At 35.9% G+C, this 21,685-nt stretch overlaps 1 protein-coding gene across 5 annotated transcripts in view; it reads right to left on the bottom strand.

Annotated features, from left to right (window-relative positions):
* Window positions 1-21,685, bottom strand: part of LOC110381177 (protein spire) — a 164,281-nt gene that overhangs the window by 116,707 nt on the left and 25,889 nt on the right. For all 5 annotated transcript variants that reach the window (XM_021341423.3, XM_021341407.3, XM_021341415.3 and 2 more), the window contains exon 2: window positions 3,632-3,669. In XM_021341423.3, the coding sequence (XP_021197098.1) occupies window positions 3,632-3,669 (38 nt within the window). The remainder of the gene's footprint in view (window positions 1-3,631; window positions 3,670-21,685) is intronic.

Below are 21,685 nucleotides of genomic sequence, written 5' to 3'. Positions count from 1 at the left end.
AAATACGGAGCCCATGAACGTGGTGGCATTTTGTTTCGTTCGCAAACTGTAGTTAATTGAACATCGCTGATCATTGCGTAGATTCGCTTTTTACTTCACTCGCTAGTTTGCTAATTAAAGCTATTGTTGCGTTTAGAGATAAACTATCTTTTTTCTGATCTATGAAGAAGACTTACATTATTGTGGTGGCTAATTAATTTTCATTTTATCTTTCTCTCCTTTACCGTCTATCGGCTTTTCGAAAACCCGTCAATATTTACTCGCAATCGGAAGCAAGAAAGTGTTCGCAACCACCACATCACTTAGCTTTCATACGCTACTTTCCATGTCTTCATAATGATTACAAGACTTAACCCGCCTCGCAAATGAGTTAAATATTTCTCGATACTTTTCCCACAAACGTTCGACAGCGAAAGATTGCCTTCCCCGAGATCGATAACGACGATCGCTTTCGCTGGTATCGATTCTTATCGCAAAAAGTAGTTGGGCAGCACTAGCCGGCTCCTTGGGTTCCTGTATAACCTTACTAATTTCAAACGTGTTATAGCTAAGTTGTAGTTGTTTTGGAGTATTGTGCTGCTACTTTCAGCCGGATTGTATTTCATTCACCGCGAGCGAAGTGATTGAACCCAGATCGCGAGTATCCTTGAGAACTGGTCGCGATTCAATAGTGTTATATAAAGCAACGTAAGATTCTTTCGATCTTGTGTTTGTGTATACTGAGATACAGTGCAATAAATAGTGCATTCCCACGGATGAGAATTTTCATTGTGTGGCTTCAAATTGAATTTCTGCGATTTTTTTAAATTGTTCGGTAATGTCAGTATTTTGCTCTTAAATAGCGTCCACGACTGTTTATACCTACGGATATGCTTCTTTTATTATGCAAGTCAGTTTTATATCACAGTACGAACTTTGCTCTTTACTATGCAGCTGGTCATAGTACAAATTCCTTCATATAATTTCCATTAAAAAACCTGTCCAAATCCCGCAGTGATACATAATGTAGGAACAACCCGACCCATATACAGCGAGCAATAACGTGCAGGATAACTGTTCTCATCCATAATGCAAGCCATACACCTCGCGCCACAAAAACTGGGCAAACCAACGCATAAAAGTTAGTATCGAAATAAACCTTTCATAGAGCGAACGGGGCCTGAGAAATCCTCAGGCCTAGTTTGTAGGCATCGATCATTGTGATTGATGTACACTAGCGATAGATGGCGGTAAATGCAACCAACGTGCTTGCATAGCAGCCGTCTTAGAACTTGTTAGCTGCCTCAGTTTTATGAACGAAAGAGATTTACTGTTAGTTTTCTTGTGCACCTAAGTTTGCACCTGAGTGTAAAATTTTGTACAAGTGTTAGGATGTACTAAATGTCTCACCTCATTTTAGGATGTTATTAGAATTGAAATCAGGAAATACAATGGTAAGCTGGCACATGAAGGAGCTTTGTAATTGTGTTCAAAATATAATCTAAATCAGACAGAAAACAGCAAGAAATTATCAAAATGACTAGCTGAAACATACCTACATAAGTTTACAATTTTATTATAAAACACACGATTATGTGAACCGTAAAAGTCCATTGTTCTCCAAAACTACATAAAACGGGACTACACTTACTATAATTATAAAAATATGTAATGTGATTCAAATTATCGAAAACAGTTACATTTACACTTGCGTGCAAAATTAACAGCCCAGAAATAATTATGCTAAAGCAAAAATAACAAATTCGGAACTGCGCGAGAGTTTGCTCAAACGTGGAACGATTTCATTCATACATTTGACGATGCGCACGCGCTTTACAATTATGTGCAAAATTATGTACCACACGCGTCCTTGAGTATCTTTACAACTTACAATTTAGTGCAAAAAAGTCGTGAATTAATAAAATGCGAATTTAGTAAGGAGTTAAAAATTGGGAGTTCCCTCAAAATTTAAGCTATCGTGATTGAGACCTCACTTGTATACTTGTATATCAGACTTATCTGAGTATACTGTCCACCAATGGAAAGATCTAAAATATAGGTATGATAGTTTATCTCTTCACATGATCCATGTATTTTCCAAAGTATACCAAAGACGTCTTTATGCAACTATACAATAAATAGCTCGACCCAAAAATCTGATATCAAGGTGGCCTGCGCCTAAACAGGATCTTTATATGTCCAAACAAAGTGACGTACTGACATTGAAATAGATATCTACATGCATAATTCATGATCGAAAAGATCTCGATATTCACCCAGATAACCCTAAATCGATACTTTCAAACACAATAGGGTTAACCGTTGCAGACAAGTTTACAAATGGGGAATAGGACAACATCGTGTGAGGTAACCCTCTACGCAGGGTGGTCCCTCTACCTGACTGTTTGACGATGAATGGGGGAAACGGACCAATGTATGGTAACTTACATTTGAATTATTGCGGGAAACGAGATGAATTATTTCGAAATGTATGGCCCATACATTCTGTCTCGGGACATACTCCTGAGAAACCTAGACGTTTCCCAGTAGTTTAGTTTAGATGACTTAGACCGTATGTTTTTCCTTAGTAAAAAGAATTCCTTCGGATGGCGCAAAGAACTAAAATAAAAAAATAATCTTATCGTTTACAACGTTACTTTCCATAAGTCCATATAGCAAGTTTAAAACGTACGACTAATAAAGTCATTGAATGGAAAGTCAATCAGTTAAGACAAGACAAAATATCAAATGCAACATCAAACTGTAAAACTTTTTGTGTAACTGAAATAAATAAATGCAGGTGCATCCGACCTTACTGACCAGGACGGATCGAAACTATCACAGTTACTTTCAGTACGAATTTCAGTTTCCTCATGATGGTTTTCCTTAAGCATCAGTAAGTAAGTCTAAGTTAAACGTAGAAAGTACTTAAATATATAATTGATGTGGGTTTTCAAAACCACATCCTGGTACATTTAACCACTGAGCCATCACGACCTTTGCACACAAACATTTTTCATTCATAAGTATCATATAATATTTTTTTATATAATCTAATTAAAAGTGCAGTAACTTATCAAGCGATAGTACAGGAATTGGGTTAAAGATTGCTTCGTCGGTAGTAAATTTAAGTTAACCGTATCTAATCTAGCAGTTATGAACACTCGATTAATTAAAGTGTGTTGTATTTATCTTTGGGAATGACAATATTGGTTTCGGCAAGTTACATAAGGATGGTGTGAAGTGTCAACATTTACCACAATGCGTAAAAGGGTCTTCACTGCCCTTACACCCTGTTAAAATAACTGTCTTTCAACGAAATAAGACATCAAAATGCATTTGAAATATACTCACAGAAGATAAAGGTAGACCAAATAAGCATTGAATGGAATATTGAAAACCAAAAAAGTCGTTAACAGCATTATGAAGGTTAAACAATAAAGTTTAGAGAATAACCTAGTTAATTTTCAAATACGGTCAATCCTTCAACTTAGCCTTATTAAAACCAATTCCATATTAATAAAATCAGTCACTCAAGTTCAACCAGACTAAGAACGTGCGAATATCGTGCGAACTAATTAGTCACCTGTGAGAAAAGACCGCGAAGATTATACCAACTCTAATTAAAACGTAAATTATAAAGTAATCATACCTGTTGCTCTGAAGACACCTCTTCTCTGCTGCTGTCATCTGTAACAATTAAATAATCACCTTTAATTTACGTCGTTCAGCACAAAATTATGAGGTAAATCTTGTAATGTCACCACTCTCAAGGGACCAACGTTACATAATTAAATCTCTTGGGTCAAGGCCATTATTTAAAGACCAGCTACAATAAAAAATGGATGTAGTAATGCTAATAATCATATGCTTCAAAAATTGCTCTAATTTCAGTTAGTTCCAATCGAAAGCATACTTAAACTAAAACTGCCTGAGTTGGCTCAACGTTATGCCCTAAAAACTAATAAGACAAGTTCCATTACATTCCCACATGGCTATCACCATGAGACTCGTCACACTCTATTAACTGACACAGTTTCGAATACAACCTGCGCAATGGCAGATGATCTAATGAGGACCACGTGTGCAGTATATCTTCACTCTCATACTTCAGAAAATTGAGACTTAATTGGGCTGGTGAAATTAATTATATTTATGCCAAGATCAATTCATCAATTGATCCTACTAATATTATAAACGCGAAAGTTTGTATGTATGTATGTATGGATGTATGGGTGTATGGATGTTTGTTACTCTTTCACGCAAAAACTACTGAATGGATTTTAATGAAACTTTACAATAATATAGCTTATACGTCAGAATAACACATAGGCTACAATTTGTAAACATATTGTTCGAAATACTAAACCTGCGCAGACGAAGTCGCGGGCACCAGCTAGTGCTATATAAAGCCGACAATGCGTCACGATACTTTTTTATTGATATATGTTTTTTAAAAAATAAACCTTTAATGAAATAAAAAAGTTAAAATTTATCATTCCAAAAGATAATATGTAGGTACATAATAATTTTGATATAGTATAACCATCATTCAGCTTGGCTTCAAATGTCCCAAAAATCGCAAGCTGTCGCGAACTTACAAGTAGCACAAAAGTTACGCCAACCAGACCAGAGCAAAAAAGCTTCACTAAAAATCAAAAGTAGTTGAGCTGAATCACCGTTCGCGGTCATCGACCCCGGCGACCTAGCGACAATTTCACGGTGCACACATAACACAATCAATGCATGCAACTCTAGCGAAACGACCCGGCTCGACCCGGTTTCAGTCAATTTTCGCGTCGCATCCTGCCTGTCTGCCCATCTTACTGAATTTTTACGCTCACCGTATTGGGTGTGAAACGAATTTTGGGCTTTGTACAGTACCTGCACAGTTAACTGGCAAATCAAAAAAGTAAAGACAATTTAAAAGCATATGTGTAATATGTGCATTTCTTAACGCAACGTAAGAATAGCATTTGACACTGAAAATTACGTATCAATTTTCCCAATGTACTCAAAACTAGGGAGACAATGAAGAGAAGAGATAGAATTCGTAATACTAACTAAGCTAGGAAGGCAAGCTGAGAAAGCTGTCATCGAAAGCTATGACATTAGAAATATCTTAAGAAATTAGAACAAATCCGTATTTCCACAAAACTGGCACAGCAGTTTTGAAGATGGTCTCTCGAGACAGACAAACACGATTGGTTTTATCACCGTACTTCATTTCTATTGGCGTATCCAAGAGTCGTTGCGGTACGTTCCATTTTACGAGCCATTACTAACGAGAGGCGCGTCAGGCTTTGTAAGCAGTGAATGCGCGAATTATTTCTTATTCTTTAGAAAATTTACCGAAAATATTCGAAGATTCATTGTGATGACTCGAATGACTCAGGTCATGGTATTAAAGCTAAATCTCCAAGATGAAGTCGTTAATATTTTAGAGGTGATGAGGAGAAAAACAATTGCTGTTGAAGTTTAATAGCAGATGCTGCTAAAACTGTGTCTCACTCTACGGAACAAATAACTGCATATAGACAGAAATGAAGGAAGAAGCACAATACAAAAAGCTCGTGAACTACGGTAATCATTGTATTATCACAGCTGGAGTGGCTTTGAATAATGTTTGTAACGATCATTCAGTGATGTAAATACAAACAATCATTTTGTTGTTCAGTAAACACGTGCGTCTGATTCATGCGAAGTAACAATGCAAAATACTACATTACGAACAATGCCTGGGGTACAGAAAATATTTTGAAAAATCGTCGGTGAGGGTAAATAAAATCTCGTAAACACAATTCTCAATTAATTGAGCCGAAGCCCTGAAACCACATGATCAAATCAGTTTTCCTAACAAAACTAATTTGAATAGTGAAACCCCACATCACATTAACCAACCCGAATACAAGCCTTCTGATTAAAATATCTATCTAGCAGGTCCACTGGACGCACTCTTAACAGTTCCAACTTTCCTTCAGTTTTAAACTTTAACATTGTCTATTCTTTGACATCGGGTAACTGCTGGGCAAAGGCAAAATCGGGTAACACGGAAGAACATTTTCAACATCTATAGCAGCAACTTATATACCAAAGAAATGGCCTTAAATACCGAATTAAATATTACAAAAACAGTTTCAAATATACGCAAACTTCAGTTTCGCAAGTTCAGTAAGTATTCTAAAGTCAGTCAGGACCGGTCACGCATCGAACGTTTAGTTAAATTCGTAACGGGCGAAAATTATTCAAGACATTACTATGTGCGTAGTTACTTCTAATGTTGGTTGGTTTGGTTAAATTACGTAATTCACATTATGAGATTTGGAAATAGAAACATACGAAATGATTTCTATACGTAATCCAGGATAAAGGAATAAGTTTAATGAAAATTTACTTATACAAATATGTAAGTGTTATAGAACCTAAATTAGAACCCCGTGTTTCCTAAAAACTACACGATACCTCAGATCTTAACCATCTCAAAAACATCGATAGTGAACCGCTAATGCATCTAGGTTATGAGAACTGGTACGCAGAAAGCGCCAAAGATGAAGTCTTTCCCTTACAATGACGAGCAGAATTCCGAACGGTAGCGACTTGAAATATGTACTCCAACAGAACTTGATGGTGAACCTATTGCTATCTCAGGCCCGTTAGTTAGTGCACTATCCAATGTCAACAGATACCCCAATTCCTAGAGCTATCTGGATTGTTTGATGAGATAACTTGCGAACAGTCTAAGCTTAGCTAGGGTTGCTACTGGTCAATGTAGCTGTGGATTTTATTTGAGAGATCTTGTGGGCTTTGATTTTTCAATGTATATCTTCCAGTTATGTTAGGTTGCAATCGATCTATCTAAAGAAGTGCTACACTTGTTTACACATGTATAAGCACTTATCTATATTCACCTATCATCTTAATATATTATATTAATGACTTCACAGTTCATAAAGATCACTCTTATCTTAGGATTAACTTTGATGAACGTAAAGACGCCGCCTGTGCTACAGATAACGTGCTAAGTCCATTAATAATATTCTATCTCTCCCCTTTCACACTTCAAAGTGCATTGAAGTAATATTGAAATTATTATCGCGGTGAGAAGATTTGCAGTACCCGTATCAATCATCTTAGTATCAGATCGTGTCGGAGCTTCTTGCAAACTATTCCGCTGAATTTAATGCATATTCGCTGTTCATCTGATCGATAGCAGCCTAAATCCAGTTTAACGCCTGGGTGGCTTACTAATAGAAAAATAATTGCCGTCGTAGTAGACACAACGTATACAGTTATCGTAGGATCAACGGCGCATTTACTCGCTCTAATGAAATATAATGAAACGTACAAAGATTTATTTTAACGGAGCGAACATATTTGCGCAGTGCATTCACCCCCGTGAGCTCGTGACAAACCCATCCTGGCATAACATTATAACGCATTACACTTTTATATAACCAACTTGCCGATGCAGTCGGACAAGTTTAAACTTGAACTAAACACACAGCATTTCTCTGAATTGACAATTTGCGAACTGTAAACTTAAAATGGCGTCGGCAAATATGTAGAGATTCAAAGCTAAAGAGGTTCTACCAAATGGGCTTCGTTCCACATTCTGATTCCCTTGATTATGCAAAAAAATATTCGCGTTATATCTACTACCGTTTCATCGAGTTGTATGTACGAATAGTCGAACGGGTCATTATGAGTTTAATTTTGCCTTACGAATGAAACAAGGTGTTAGATTATAACAATGCATTTCAAAGCTATCGAAACCACCTTAAATTCAAGAGTCTAAAAATAACTTCCAAACAATCAACACCATTGACGTAAACCAAATGAAAAAGACTCCAAAAAAAGTCATCTCCTAATTCACTTTTTGTTGATCCTCTGTCAAACACAGGGCGGCAAGCAAAAAGCAAGATGGTGTCACGTAAGAAGCCTAGCTATCACGTACGGAACGCTGGTAATGATGAATATAATCAATTTATGGTCCAACGAGGATTGACGGACTGACAGACCGACAGACGGGAATATCTACACGTAAGCGGTAATGACTTCGTGGACGTTTAAGTTCCAATTAACTTTTTTTACCAAATTCGGGTTTGCAGTTCCAAATTAAATTGTAATTAATGAGGAAGCAATTATAAACTGAAGAGTTGGAACACTAGACTCGGATTTATTGTATAGGTAAAATAATAAACACAAGACGATTTTAAAAATGATGGCACAGATCAAAAATAGAACAGAACTAATGGAGATGATATCCAAATTAGCGAAATAATGGTACAAACAACATTCAAATGTATCATATTTCAATGCTAATGATGAAGCAATAAAAGCGGAGCAGGCTTTTTCATAAGTAAACAAACACTTATTTGGTCATAAGTATGACCTTGAAGGAGCAGTAATTGTTATAACGAGTAGGTAGGTAGATAACATATACGACATTGACCTTCGTTGACAATATTATGTAAATGCTATTAGGAAGTGAAATGATACACGCCCACGCTCATCAAATACAAACATTGCAATTCGTTTACTTCCTCAACTGCTCGATGACTTAATTTTTAAGTTATAACACCTCTGATAACTCTATCTTGTTCTTTTATAAAATAGAATAAAAGATTAAGGTTGGCTACACCAAATCGTGATAATTTATTCGAACTGGCCCTGATCGATCCACTTTGGGTCTGGTCATTACTAACATGATAATGACATCATTTGCACCACCCATATATCACATTTCAGCTTTTATCTCGAACCAGTCAGTTCACAGAATAGCCTGTTTTACTGTTGATTTTTCAGCCCACGTGTTATCGAATGCTGACGACATTGCTTTATCTAACAAAGTAGGTGTTTGTTTCACAATATGATTTTTATTTACTAAGCTTTATTCGCCCACAGTATGTCCAAATTCTAGACCACCTTGCCAAATTGTAATCCTTCACTAAATTGTATTTATCGAACAAAAACTTTTGTGATTTGTTTCACATTTCCTGCTATTCTGTATTTTTTGTTGATTGATGAGCCAGCTAAACATCTATTGACAACGAATTTGGGTGAATCAACGCATTTCAGGATTTGCTTTTTCACAATTTTATATCTACCACCTTTGGAGTTTCTTTTGATTTATTTTATAGAAGTACATAATTTGGATTTATTTCCTTACATTTTGACTTTCTGCAAACAGTTTCCTGTTTTCAAGATATTTGCTTCGTATTAACTTGTTAACACCTTTCCCTAGCTTAAACACTAACACCAGTACAATGTTGCTCGAAACATATTACCGATATAATTTGCACGGCTTAATGCTTTACTTCCCTAGAGCTAGAAAGTGGAATAGTAATCATTATGTACGCAAATTTTCATTATTTAACGTATCGATTTTCTATTAGCAGCAAATCTTAATTTCTAAGCAACCGGGAGTCCTTTCTCTTGTGTCTCTAACAATCCACATTTCCGGACGGTCTCTTGTGAATAAATAAAATTTTATTCACACCAGTTTCTGTGCCACTTCCTACAATACCTACTCTCTTATAAATCGAGAACGGTAAACAATGACTTGAGGTGGCTAAAACACCTCAAACTATGTTATTCAAACATTAAATATTTTGGTGACATCATTGGCATAATTTTTTGCATGTGCAGGGTATTCAGTCTCAGTCGGCGTGCTCTTCATTATCTATGGTTGTTCTAGATCAAGCAGTTGTCTTGTGCATTTCATTTGTTTATAAGTTATCATTTCTCGGAGTCTTACTAATGTTTGCATTTGGCTGTAGTGCTGCAATTTGTACGTGTAACTCTGCGAGATATAAATGTCTGTTAATATTTTGAAATGTCGATGTGAATTAATGAATGTCATACATATTGAAAGTTTTTATTCAATCGACAAAAATATACAAGATGCTCTGTTTCTGGCAATTTAAATGCAAAAATAATCGAATAGAAATGGGAAAGCTACGCTATGAACTAAAATAGGATCTAAAATAGAAACTTATGAGTAATTATTTTTTTCTAAATTGCAGAATGTTATATAATATTTTCATAGGTGAATGTAATTATGTAATTGGACCTGTCAATTAATTCAAGCAATTTCTTTCACAATTAACAGCTATCGGCAACTAAGATTGTATCAAATCAGTCTCGTTATTTCCTATATTGATCGGAATAAAGATAAAGATCTAATGCCTAAGTAATTATATTCCATCTAAGTCGTCGAGAGAAACTGAAAGTTATCACGTCTCGTAAAGTAAATGTCACGCATTCAACTCAAATGGACAGCGTTAAACTAATGCAATAAATAACCTAGAATGTCCACTATATTAATGGCTAAAATTAAGTTGGTCAACATGTGACCTACTCATTAGACTTCCAGATTAGAATTAGACAACACGTTACACAATAACACTGCAACATTATATTTCGGAAGCGGTTCAGACACAATCAATGTTGCAAAACACTTTAAAATCTAATATTCCTCCAACAAACAAACATTCAAAATATTTAGCTAAACACCAACACAGTCCAAACAATAATAAGTGAACGAGATCGTTCGTACCATTTCGGCTAGACGTAAACACAGCTAAGATGTCGGCGTGTGCGTTTACCAAAACAAAGTCGCGAATTCAAACAGAGCATTGTTTGACGGGAATTTATCGTCACGTGAAATGTACTGTTATACCAGAAATACTCGTGATTACTCTACAGTTATGTCACTGCATAATAGTTGCGATAACAGGCTAAGATTGAGGCACCGTACCGTCTGAAAATTCTGTGAAGTTTGAGATTTTTATTCAGGCTTAATTTCCCTTAAAATTGAGCAACGAACTGTTAAAAGAGCTTAAAACTTCCACTTCCATTAAATGAAATTGTTTACAAGACTCAATGATTAAGATTCTGTCTAGATAGTAAAGCTTTTACGTTCACCCCTTAAATGTAAAAACATGAATATTCACGAGTTTAATTAACCTGGCTCGGGCATTCTTAAGAGATTTCTCTCGGAAACTATTTGGGCCAACAATGACACAGAAGTAGTTCCAAAAGGAGTACTAAAATTGTGTAAATCTGAAATTAATCGGCGCAGGAGACACACAAACGAAGCAGGGCGTTTCATCACTTGACCTGAATGTGCGGCTGATGGTGATAAGATAAGTATTGTGGAACAGTTTGTTTGGCTTGATAGTGGCGTGACTCAAGGTCGTCCACGCGACCCTGCACTAATGGGATTTATTGATTTTTCTAACATTTAGCACTATCTGAACGCTTTCATGATATCATTGTCAATATGCTAATGGAGGTACGAAGGCCGGCCAACGACGCAAAGCCTATTGTTTCACCAAAAGAGAAAGATAACTAAATTCTGGAAATGGAAAACTCTCCAGATAAAACGCCTGAATATGAAAACATTTGGATAGGTGACGTTTTCAATTTATTAATTACGTAGTGTTTGAGACCAATAAATTCTTAGAAATGTTTCATTAGAAAAGGTTTATGAAAAGGCTTTTGTTCAAGGGTCACTTACAACAAGAGTGTCGTGTAGCTACTGTTCGTGCCGGAAACTATTGTTATGCAAAATATGAACTTAGCTTTGTGCGTGAGATTAGTGCTAACACTAATGTTATCATTATGGCATATATTTTTTTTCTTTATAGGTTTCAATTTTGTTATTATATTGGTCACCTAAATGACCTTGAATATCAAACAACGCCTTTATATGAAACAATATTAAGAGGGCTATCACAAATTTTCGAGTTTTACACGAGTTTTGATGCGTCATTATGCTTTGGATATAGTCACAAAAAAAAAAACAAAAATAAGATTAAGAAAGTTTGATCATTTATCTTGGGGCTGTTTTCAATAAATATTTTAATTTGTCCACGTACATCAGTAAAATCTTTGTCTCTGCAAAGGATGTTTCATAAAATGTTGCTTTTGGGAATCTTTTGATGCTTCAGTACTACGAGGATATAGCAATTTAACCATTTATAAAAATGTTCAAGATACAACTATATCTTGTACTTGTGCTTGCTTACACCAATTTATTACAATTCATACAGTAATACACCAAAAATAATTCTATAAAACTGAGAGTTACTGACAATTTTCCGTACAAAACTATATTTTTTATCTATGAAAGTATAATCCAAATTCAAATAAAACATATTTAATAATTAAGGTGGTATTGTTATAAAGCTTGAAAAAAAAAATTGGCCTATTTAAAAGTAAAACAATATTTTAAAATAATTTTTGTTTGCAATGCAAAAATCAATATAAATCTTGTGACGCGCGGTGTTCAACTTTAGTCAGCGCCAAGCGCTTATCGAGGGAGGACGTATCGCTCGCTGTTGCGCCGCGCAAACTCGCCGGAGCTCGAAAAATATAGCGCAACCTGCGCAACGAACTCGTTTTGATACTAGTGAGTTTTTATTTTATTTATTAGTTATAATGATCTGGTTGAAATGTAATATACACAAGTATTAACCCATGATATTCTAATGCGAAAATGTTATAGATTGGGTTCTCTTTTTTACCCGACTGTTTGATGTTGGTTATATAGAAATATGTACGTAAATGTCATCGTCGTTAGTTTCGCTGTTGCATAATAATATTATTGGATATCTTTGATTCTTGCAGGATAATGAAAGCATATTTAATTCAGATTATCAGACTCAATCGGATATCAGTACAAATAATATGGTAAGTATTTTTTGTCACTCGCAACAGACATATTTGTTTTAATAAACTATTTACATTCCTAGTTTTTATTGTTGCAGGAAAATGAAGATACAATACATGGAAGACGAATTATAGATTTTAGTTTTTTTATAAATCAATTACTTATACCTAATTGATAAACATGGTGAAAAGTTTGGTTGTCGATTAAATAATTTAAAAATTGTAAGCGATTATTTGTTTATTGTAACTCAATCGAGCTATTCTAGGTTATAAAATTCATCGGTACAAATAATATTTCATAAACTATAAAACCAATAAACTATTTCGAAAATAAAAGTGGCAAAGTCTCAAGTTTGTTTGTGCCGCGTGGCGGTCCGCAGGTGTGCGTTGCGTATTTCACTAGACGCACACGCGCGCAAGTGCTGCCGGCTATCGTCTAATTTACCTAAACCTGAGCGATTCGATTTTGTAATAGCGCTCTTAAGTCATGCATGAAACAATACAATGAAATATTTAGTGGGAATATCCGCACCACAGCTTTTAGATGACGCATAACCATCCCACAGATATGACAGGCTCAGTCTAGTCATATATCCACCACGAATGACAAATCGCGAGCTCATTAGCAAGTGCACAATGACTCCATCCATACAAGTGGCCTAAACAATAGCATCGGAAAACTAGGAGCAGTCAAACAGGTTGATAAAAGCAATAACCATAAAGTAGTTAAGTATTATAAAACTAGAAGCTACAATAAAAGCATTATAGCAATTAAACTTACTACTAAGTTCAAATCCAAACTAATATTATAAATGCGAAAGTAACTCTGTCTGTCTGTCTGTCTGTCTGTCTGTCTTTCTGTCTGTCTATCTGTCTTTTCTTCACGCCTAAACTACTGAACCGATTTGTGTGAAATTTGGTACAGACATAGTTTGAAACTTGAGAAAGGACATAGGATAGTTTATATTACAAAAAAAATAAAAAATAAATTATTCCGGACATATAGCGCCATCTATTGGTCAAATCAAAAATCTGCTGGCAGTCACTATTCCACGCGAACGAAGTTGCGGGCAAAAGCTAGTTAGATTATAACGTCAAAATGAAGGAAACGATCAGATAACAATAGATTATCTTTGAACAATCGATCGTAAAGTTTATTTCCATCATTGACGATAGTGTTTACTTGAAAGGTGAGACTTATCGAGTTATCGAGATATCGTCTGATTCTTATCATTTAATAACTGTTTAATAACTACTGCGTCTGTTCTTGCACTTGAGTCTATGTACTTATGTAATTCTTTCACTTCAGAATCGTGTTGAAGCTAAACAGTTGTAGCTTATTTAGATCATAAAATTACTCTCAAGTACTTATTTGCTTTCTTGTGAAAGACCTTGTCATTACTTTTATAAGATTTATTACCTCATTTATTACCTTCTTGCCTGACTTATAATTTTCTACTAAGCTTTATTTCGTTCTCTAATTCAAACGTGCGCCCTAATCAAAACCCTCTTGCGTTGTGCGTAGTCGTTGCTTACAATGCTTACATTTACCAAATCTGTTACTGGTGAACATAATTTCCGTGAGTCAGTTCATGGTCAACAACGGGACAGATGATGAAGATAAATACAGAAGGCATGTCATCTCATCATTGTGAAACATGAAGATATTATCAACATATGTCAGTGTCCGCTTATCTGTCTGTCGCACGCAAATATTTGAGAAAAACATGAACAGGATCGTCAATGTTGGTGACGAAGTACGTAACTACCGACAGTCACGTTCGCAGAACTCGGCGTGCATTCGCCAGTTCGTATCCCACATCGAAGGAAATATTTGTATGGCCTACATTTGCTACTTGTTCCGGATCTAGATGTAGTATGTTATAATTTATCACGGCAAAATATAGAGCGAAAGCTTACATCTAAAACTCTCGCCTCGACTTTCGCGTTCAAACTTTCAAGAAAACTATGAAACTTCATAGATTTCCCCTATACGAGATAAACTATTTTTTAGTAGGCCAAGGCTGTGCGACCACTTTTTCCACATTTTCTAAGCGTCAGTCAATGAGTGGTTATCAACGTCTGACTGATCACATGTCGCGGCAGAAGCTTCGAAAGTTAATTTGTAATGTGACAGAGATACGGATAGAAATAGGCCGCAAGGCAAATGCTTTCTCCCGATCTCTAGAAAACCAGCTAAAATAGCGCTTAAAGAAAATGCGCTTGCAATTTCCACGCTGTCGCCAAGTTCCGCAAGTAAAACGAGTAATTCACATTTTAAATTCAAAGTTAATATAAGTAATGTTCGATCGCGAGAGCTCTTACCTGGATAAGTGGTTTCATATAAAAATAAATAATCATATTAAGTTTCGCATATTTCACCGTAAAACGTATTTATTCAAGTTTCTCCGGAGACAGTTATATGTGTTGGCAATTTGGCATATTTACGATCATTAATCCACCTGAATCATTTTAAAACTCTGAAGTCAACACCATAAATGCAAAGCAATTAAAAAGCCTTCTATAGTTAAGTTCTAAGACCAACTTTTGCAACACCAGTGGAGCTGATTAGAGCAGTTCATTCGATACGCTAAAGGTTAAGCGGCACGTAATTTCATTTAGTGAGGCAATAATAAGATCTGCAGTGGGTCACGAAAAACAAACGCCCTGGGTGATCGTGCGCCCGCGCTTCCTGGCTGACCGACGATGTGGCGAGCGATCGTTAGGCTATTTACACACCGTCCTGTTAAAAAAGTGACGCCAAAAGTTTTGGCGGATTATCCAAGAGAAACAACCACATCACACACACACACACATGCAGAGAGTTAGTAAAGAGTCACCTCCCGAACACACAGTAACAGTAACACCTCCCGAAACAAAGCCAAGCAGTTTAAAGTCTATATCTTAATACTTATTTTATGGAAATAAAGACGCTTGATTAGGCGAAACAAAATCTACACATCCAATTATGACAGGCAGAATGGGATTCAAGACCCTTTCATGGCTTTTTCTCATTCAAGTTTTGACGTTTGAACACCAAATAAAGAGAACCGCGCGAGTGCGTAGGCTGTGAATCGCCTCTAAAAACGTAATGCTTCGCGAACTCACACCAGACAGACATACAAGCCGACAAATCTTTCAACTTGACCGTCGCAATAAGTTTTATGACGTCATAAATAAACCGGAGGATCACAGAAAAGTTTATTTTATAATTTACGCAATTTCATTGCAAAAGGGGCTTTGATACAAACGGTGGTGCCGGTCGCGTTGTCTGAACCAAGCCTTAGATGGCACAACTCTACGAAGATTTAGTAGAAGTGTTGATTGCTTGAACAGTACTTGATATATTTCTAGCACATAGAAGCTTTATTTCAAACTTATCTAAATTGTTCAGAGCTACGAATGCTAAAGAATTAAAGCTAGCCAAAGATAGAAGAAATGCACTAAAGCTTCACGTTAAGAACTAGCCTTTTATTCATCTGGTTGTAGATACGTACAATATTGCGGAATATTACATAATATTTCAAAATATGAAACTACAGTAAATTGTCGCCTTTATCGTCAGGGTCAGAGGGTTTCCTTGTAATTTTAGCAAGATAATATTCTTGATTATCATCTCCGTTTTAACAAACATGTTTGTGTCTTTGCACCTCACAATTAATGAGTGGACATGGTCATTTCCTTAACGTATGTTTATATTGACTATTGTATAGGATACATGCAAACACAATTGGCTCTTTTCAATACACTTTATCATAACTAGCATGCACCAAAAGGTTAATGCACTAAAATAATTTCAGGCTTCTACCGATTCAAACAAAACGATGATGCGACAATCGCGTGTCAAAAGACGCAAGCTTTACAACTTGAATGCGTTACAAGCATTCAACCGCAACGAGGCACAAAGAAACTATAACAGTTCCGATTTTAGAACATAATCGCAGTCCGACTGCCCGCGGCATCCGAACGAAATCGAAATTTTGAACAATATCCGACTAATAAGGACATGACGTGAAAGTGAGATTGAATGCGCAAAAACGCGCGAGTTCGCGTCACGACGCTAAACAACAAGATGCCACTAACCCACCTTTACACTACATTGTCCAAAACTGTGCTAAATGACTCCTAATAACCGTTTAGAAAGTCGTAATTTTATTATTTATACCAATAATTTGCTGAGAGGTTAAAGGTCCACGATCGGCCGCTTCCGTGCTTGACAACCATTAATTGAAATACAAACTGTTTCGTACACGCAACTCGTCGAGAGAACTGTTATATCGGGTTTACTGTAAGCTAGATTAGATCCTAACATTCACTGTTTTTGAGTAAAACAAAACAGCAGCCTCAAAATTGATCTAAAACTACGTGCTTAGTGAGAAAACATCAAACACTTCTGTGGTTGGTACGTTTGACCTAGATTAATTAAGGTTGTGTGTGAATCTTTGCACGATTTTTGCATTGTCAAGTAGAAAGGGAGAAAGGAAACTTACATATACAAAATTAATCACCCTCGGTTTCACTTTTGAAAATCATGTACGTAAAAAAACAGATTGTCATCTCTTTGCATGAAACAAAACCGAAGACCATACCAGCGAAGAAAGTAACAATAACGTATTCAATCATACGAAGGCAGAAATTTCACCCATTAAACCGGAACGGTCCAGTGAAGGTCATAATTTAAGACGAGATGAGTCCAAACAGTACTTAGCAACAATGGTCTTGAATGGTTAAAAGAAGCAGGTAATTCACTACGCGGGCCGAGCCATTTGCGGCACTTACAATGAACATTACTTTCATACCGCGGTGTAGATGAGCGGTTATCGAGAGAAGATGAAATCAGATAGAAATAATATCAGACAATGCTTGATACGGAGAACGTCTTGAAATAGAAAGGGTGTCAGTGAAAATCAGAGTGCAAGTCGGTCTTAATTAGCCAGAGCCAATTACACGAGCTTTTGGAAGGGTCTCATTCTACGTTTAAATATTCTTTAATGAGACCAAAGGAAGGTATTTTTAACTATGATGCTATCGAGAGGACACTATTGAGTCGTAAATGGGTATCGAATATCAGTGCTCGTAAAGATAAACATTCAAGTAAAGGATCTTATCTAGGAAACCCAATCCTAAGATTAACATGGAGTATTTTTGGTTTTCATAGAATGTAAGATGAGTTTTAATGAAAGTGAAAATCGTTAATTTAAAGATCTAAGATGGAGTCTTGCCCTACATAAAGGGCCATTTAACTAAAACCACATTAGATGGAGGCGAGAAATAAGGGAAAATGCTTAAACATGGAGAAATTACACCAACACTTAAGTGTGAAGAAATTAGAAAATCTAATTTTCCTGCGAGAACTTAGAATAACTTTATGATGTTTAACCACACTACAAGCGCAGCTGACGATGTTTACATTGTAACTAGGATTGTTGAGATGCAAGAGCATTTTATTGATAAATATAACAGAACTTCAATACTCATAACTCTTATCTTATAGCTAATGCTTCCTTAATAAAGAGTGTTTTATAAAATCAAAAATGTATGATTGAAAAGTTAAGAGAATTATTTTCGGAGAGTGCTTATATGTAGGTAAGTTATAATTCTGTTTTTAGGTGACATTCAATGGGATAACAATAATTAAATATGTACCTACAAACAGACATCTCCTCAGAACTTAAAACACGGAAGGAAATTGTTTTAGCTTCAACTTTGCTAGTCAATTCACAATAATGTTTCTTAGAAACATTACTCTCCTTTGTTTCACTTGCAAACTTAGCTTGACCTTGAAAGCAAACAAAAATAGTAAAACATGCTATAAAACGTTCCGGTCATTTCTCGCATTTTCAGTGACATAGTAATTAGTAGGTAATTACCAAAGTACTCATTAGTGAGCAAGCGAATGACCCGAAGGCCTTACTGTAGGATCCCTGCAACGCTATGACATGACCTGCACTAACAATTGCAAGAGCATGAAAGTAAACAGATGGTAATCCGTGAAACGTGTATCCAACAACACCAAGATATATTTGCGAACATCGAGAAAAACACCACTGAAATAGCTGCTTTAAACTTAAGAACATAAAGTTTACTATTTGTTTGTTATGGAGAACAGATGGAGGACAAGTTGGCAGGTTTAAAGCGTAAAGTTTATCTCCGAAGAGAGTAATTTCGCTAATTTGTTGAGCTAAACAGAACTGTAGATACGGTTACACGAACTTGGCGTATACACGAGAATCGTAAACATGTTCAAAGTAGTGAATGCAATTAAATGTTTTGCTGATTTCCAATGTTTAGTAGCGTTAGTGACCAACTAAGTACCAATTGCAGAAAACGAGACACATTTGTAACTGCTAGATTATACAAAACCGTGGAAAAGATCAAAGATAATCTAATGATAGAAGTGAATGAATATCAGAAAATACCGAGTTATTCAGTGTTAATCGATGTTGGAAATATGAAGTTGATATTGATTGTTCTAAAATCGTATTAGCGTTTCCTCCTTCCTCCACTCCCAGTTGGCATAACAACCAGAAAGTGCACAACAAACTCAATTTCCGTGGGAACCGATATCATTGCAGAGCTCTCTACGATTCTTACTTTTTCACAACACTAGATGCTTTTAGACCCAACTTGTACTGCTTCTCAATAAAACTACTTCGAACAAAAAGAACATAAAAAGCCATCAAGTTCCTGTTCAAGAAACCTCCTAAAAGCAATTTACAACATCATCTGACCGTAAAAGGCGAACAATGATACCATAAATTATTCAAAAGAAGTTTATTACAAAGGCACCTGCCTCCCATGGGAACATTCGCAGGACATGGGCGTCACGCACCGCGGGACACCGTGGTACCATGGGGTTACTCTACTTGTGTTACACCATTTAATGATGGGATTTCGCGGAACACATCCGAAAGGGAAAATGTTGAATGTGGTTAGTATGTTACAGGTGAAGGTAAGAGGGCTGAGGTTAATGAATATTCACGAATAGAAAGGGAGAAGGAAAAACCTATTATAGATTAGGTAAGTGATAGTGAAAAAATGTGTGTAACTACAAGAACAAATGAAGACTAAACTTTCAAAACAAATACAAACGTATGATCGAACACCGCTTAAAAAACTTAACGTAACAAAAAGTGATCAGCAATCAGAAGTACTGAAAAAACAATAAAAGAGAACATTTTGCTTCCAGTCCGGTAAACAAGAAATGTAATAAATACACGAGTCCATAAATAAGGTCGTTAGCCGCTAGACCTTGACAGTAGCCTATCCCACAACAGCTATATAAAACACTAAAGCTATTAGCAGTAATTTGATTGTTAGATACCTCAGGGAAATGACTATGGGCCTGTCACACCTAACATAAACTTTGGTAATGAAAACATAAGTAGAATTAATCCCATACCTAGCATATAATTAAGCACCACCTGAATTTTTTCCACGAAACAATTTTGCTGCTGAAAACAGTTGGCATAATTGCGTATAGGCCCACTAAAAATGGGAATTCCAAAAACTGAAAGCACGCGACGGATAATTACTAAAGTTAAACCTGAACGCAGCACTTTCGTGATATATGACAATCGCGGTGCAGTTCGACGCTATAAATTATACCTCATAATTGGTATTTGGGACACCGGCGGAGACTGAACTGGACAACATTTCTGTTGGACCTCACGCAAGCCGCTCGATAAAACTGCAGTGTGAAGCGGCTCATTTAAAAACATTAATATAAGCTATACATTCGAGACTAAAGAAGTACTTTTGAACTTAGTGGATTAACATCGTCTGTCGGATACAAGTTTTACGATGAGAACGTGAGAGCCTTATTGGCAAATCCCAATATGTGTGGGTGTCTAAAACATCTTAATAAGAGAGATAATGCTAGGTTACTTATTTAAATTGAAGTGAAAATGTAAGGTGATAAGTGAAATTGCAATTTCTTTTCGGTCATTCGCATGAAAGTTTTGCAAAGTAGGCGATGACGTACGGTGTTAGCAGAATCAATTTCAATAATGTTATGGCTACAACAATATAAAATTTAGATTTTAGTGAAAGGTGTTATACAATATGTGAAACTGGAATACTGATGATAAATATTTAAACAAACACCTTATCTGAATCCACAAAAGTTTATTTCTAAAACTAGCTTAGTCTAGTTCCTTTATCTTAAATGGATTGAAATAAACAGAGAAACAAGAATGTCTGCGCACGCGATCAGCTGTCACGAAGCAGTAAAACCAACATTGACATTGAAAAAAGTCGAATATTATACAGCAACGGGTGTTTTATAATTACCACCTGTCATCAGTTGGACTCATTCCGTTGACAGCTTTATAGAGACGAGGTAAATGTGAAAGAGAATGTCTGATGGGTATCGCGGTGATGATAATGATGACTAATGCACAACTGTTTGTATGGTGTCTCAATAACTGTTGTGATGTTTGTTTATTTTCATTTTCATGTCTACGTACTTATGATACCTGTTTATGTTCTATCTCGTCTATACTGTGTATTTGAATGGCTAGATTATCAATTCCATTATTTTAATTAAATGTGTTTTATCAGGTTTTGAATATATTTAAATTAATTTTGCTACTTTCTTCACAACCTTGGCATCTTGCATAAAAGCCGAAACTCACTGACCATAACACCGTTCAAAGAGTGAATTAAGAATTAAGAACTCATCTACGAACTAATCAAACCATTCACTTTGTTACCAGCTCGGTAAAATGTAGTAGGCAGAAAGCCTATTCCCATCAACATGATTTTACTATGTAGGAAAGAATATAAACAAACGTATGCTACAAAATTGTTTTAAAGACGAAAAGCAAAGACCATGTAATAAATACGAATGCGTTTTTACAGGAATGTTTGATCTCCATCAGGTTCCATCGTTTGATTATTACCCATATCCAAAAGAAACCAATTGGAATGCCTGGATAAAAGCCATGTTTGACGGATAGAAGAAAATCGAAGATTTATGAATGAGGGTCTGCAATTCACGTATGTGTTTTAAAAATACTGCAAGTATTTG

This window comes from Helicoverpa armigera, chromosome 6 (genome assembly GCF_030705265.1).
Source record: "Helicoverpa armigera isolate CAAS_96S chromosome 6, ASM3070526v1, whole genome shotgun sequence".
Taxonomy (NCBI): Eukaryota; Metazoa; Arthropoda; class Insecta; order Lepidoptera; family Noctuidae; genus Helicoverpa; species Helicoverpa armigera.
Note: the sequence above shows the minus strand (reverse complement) of the source record. Positions and strands in the feature narration are given on the sequence as shown.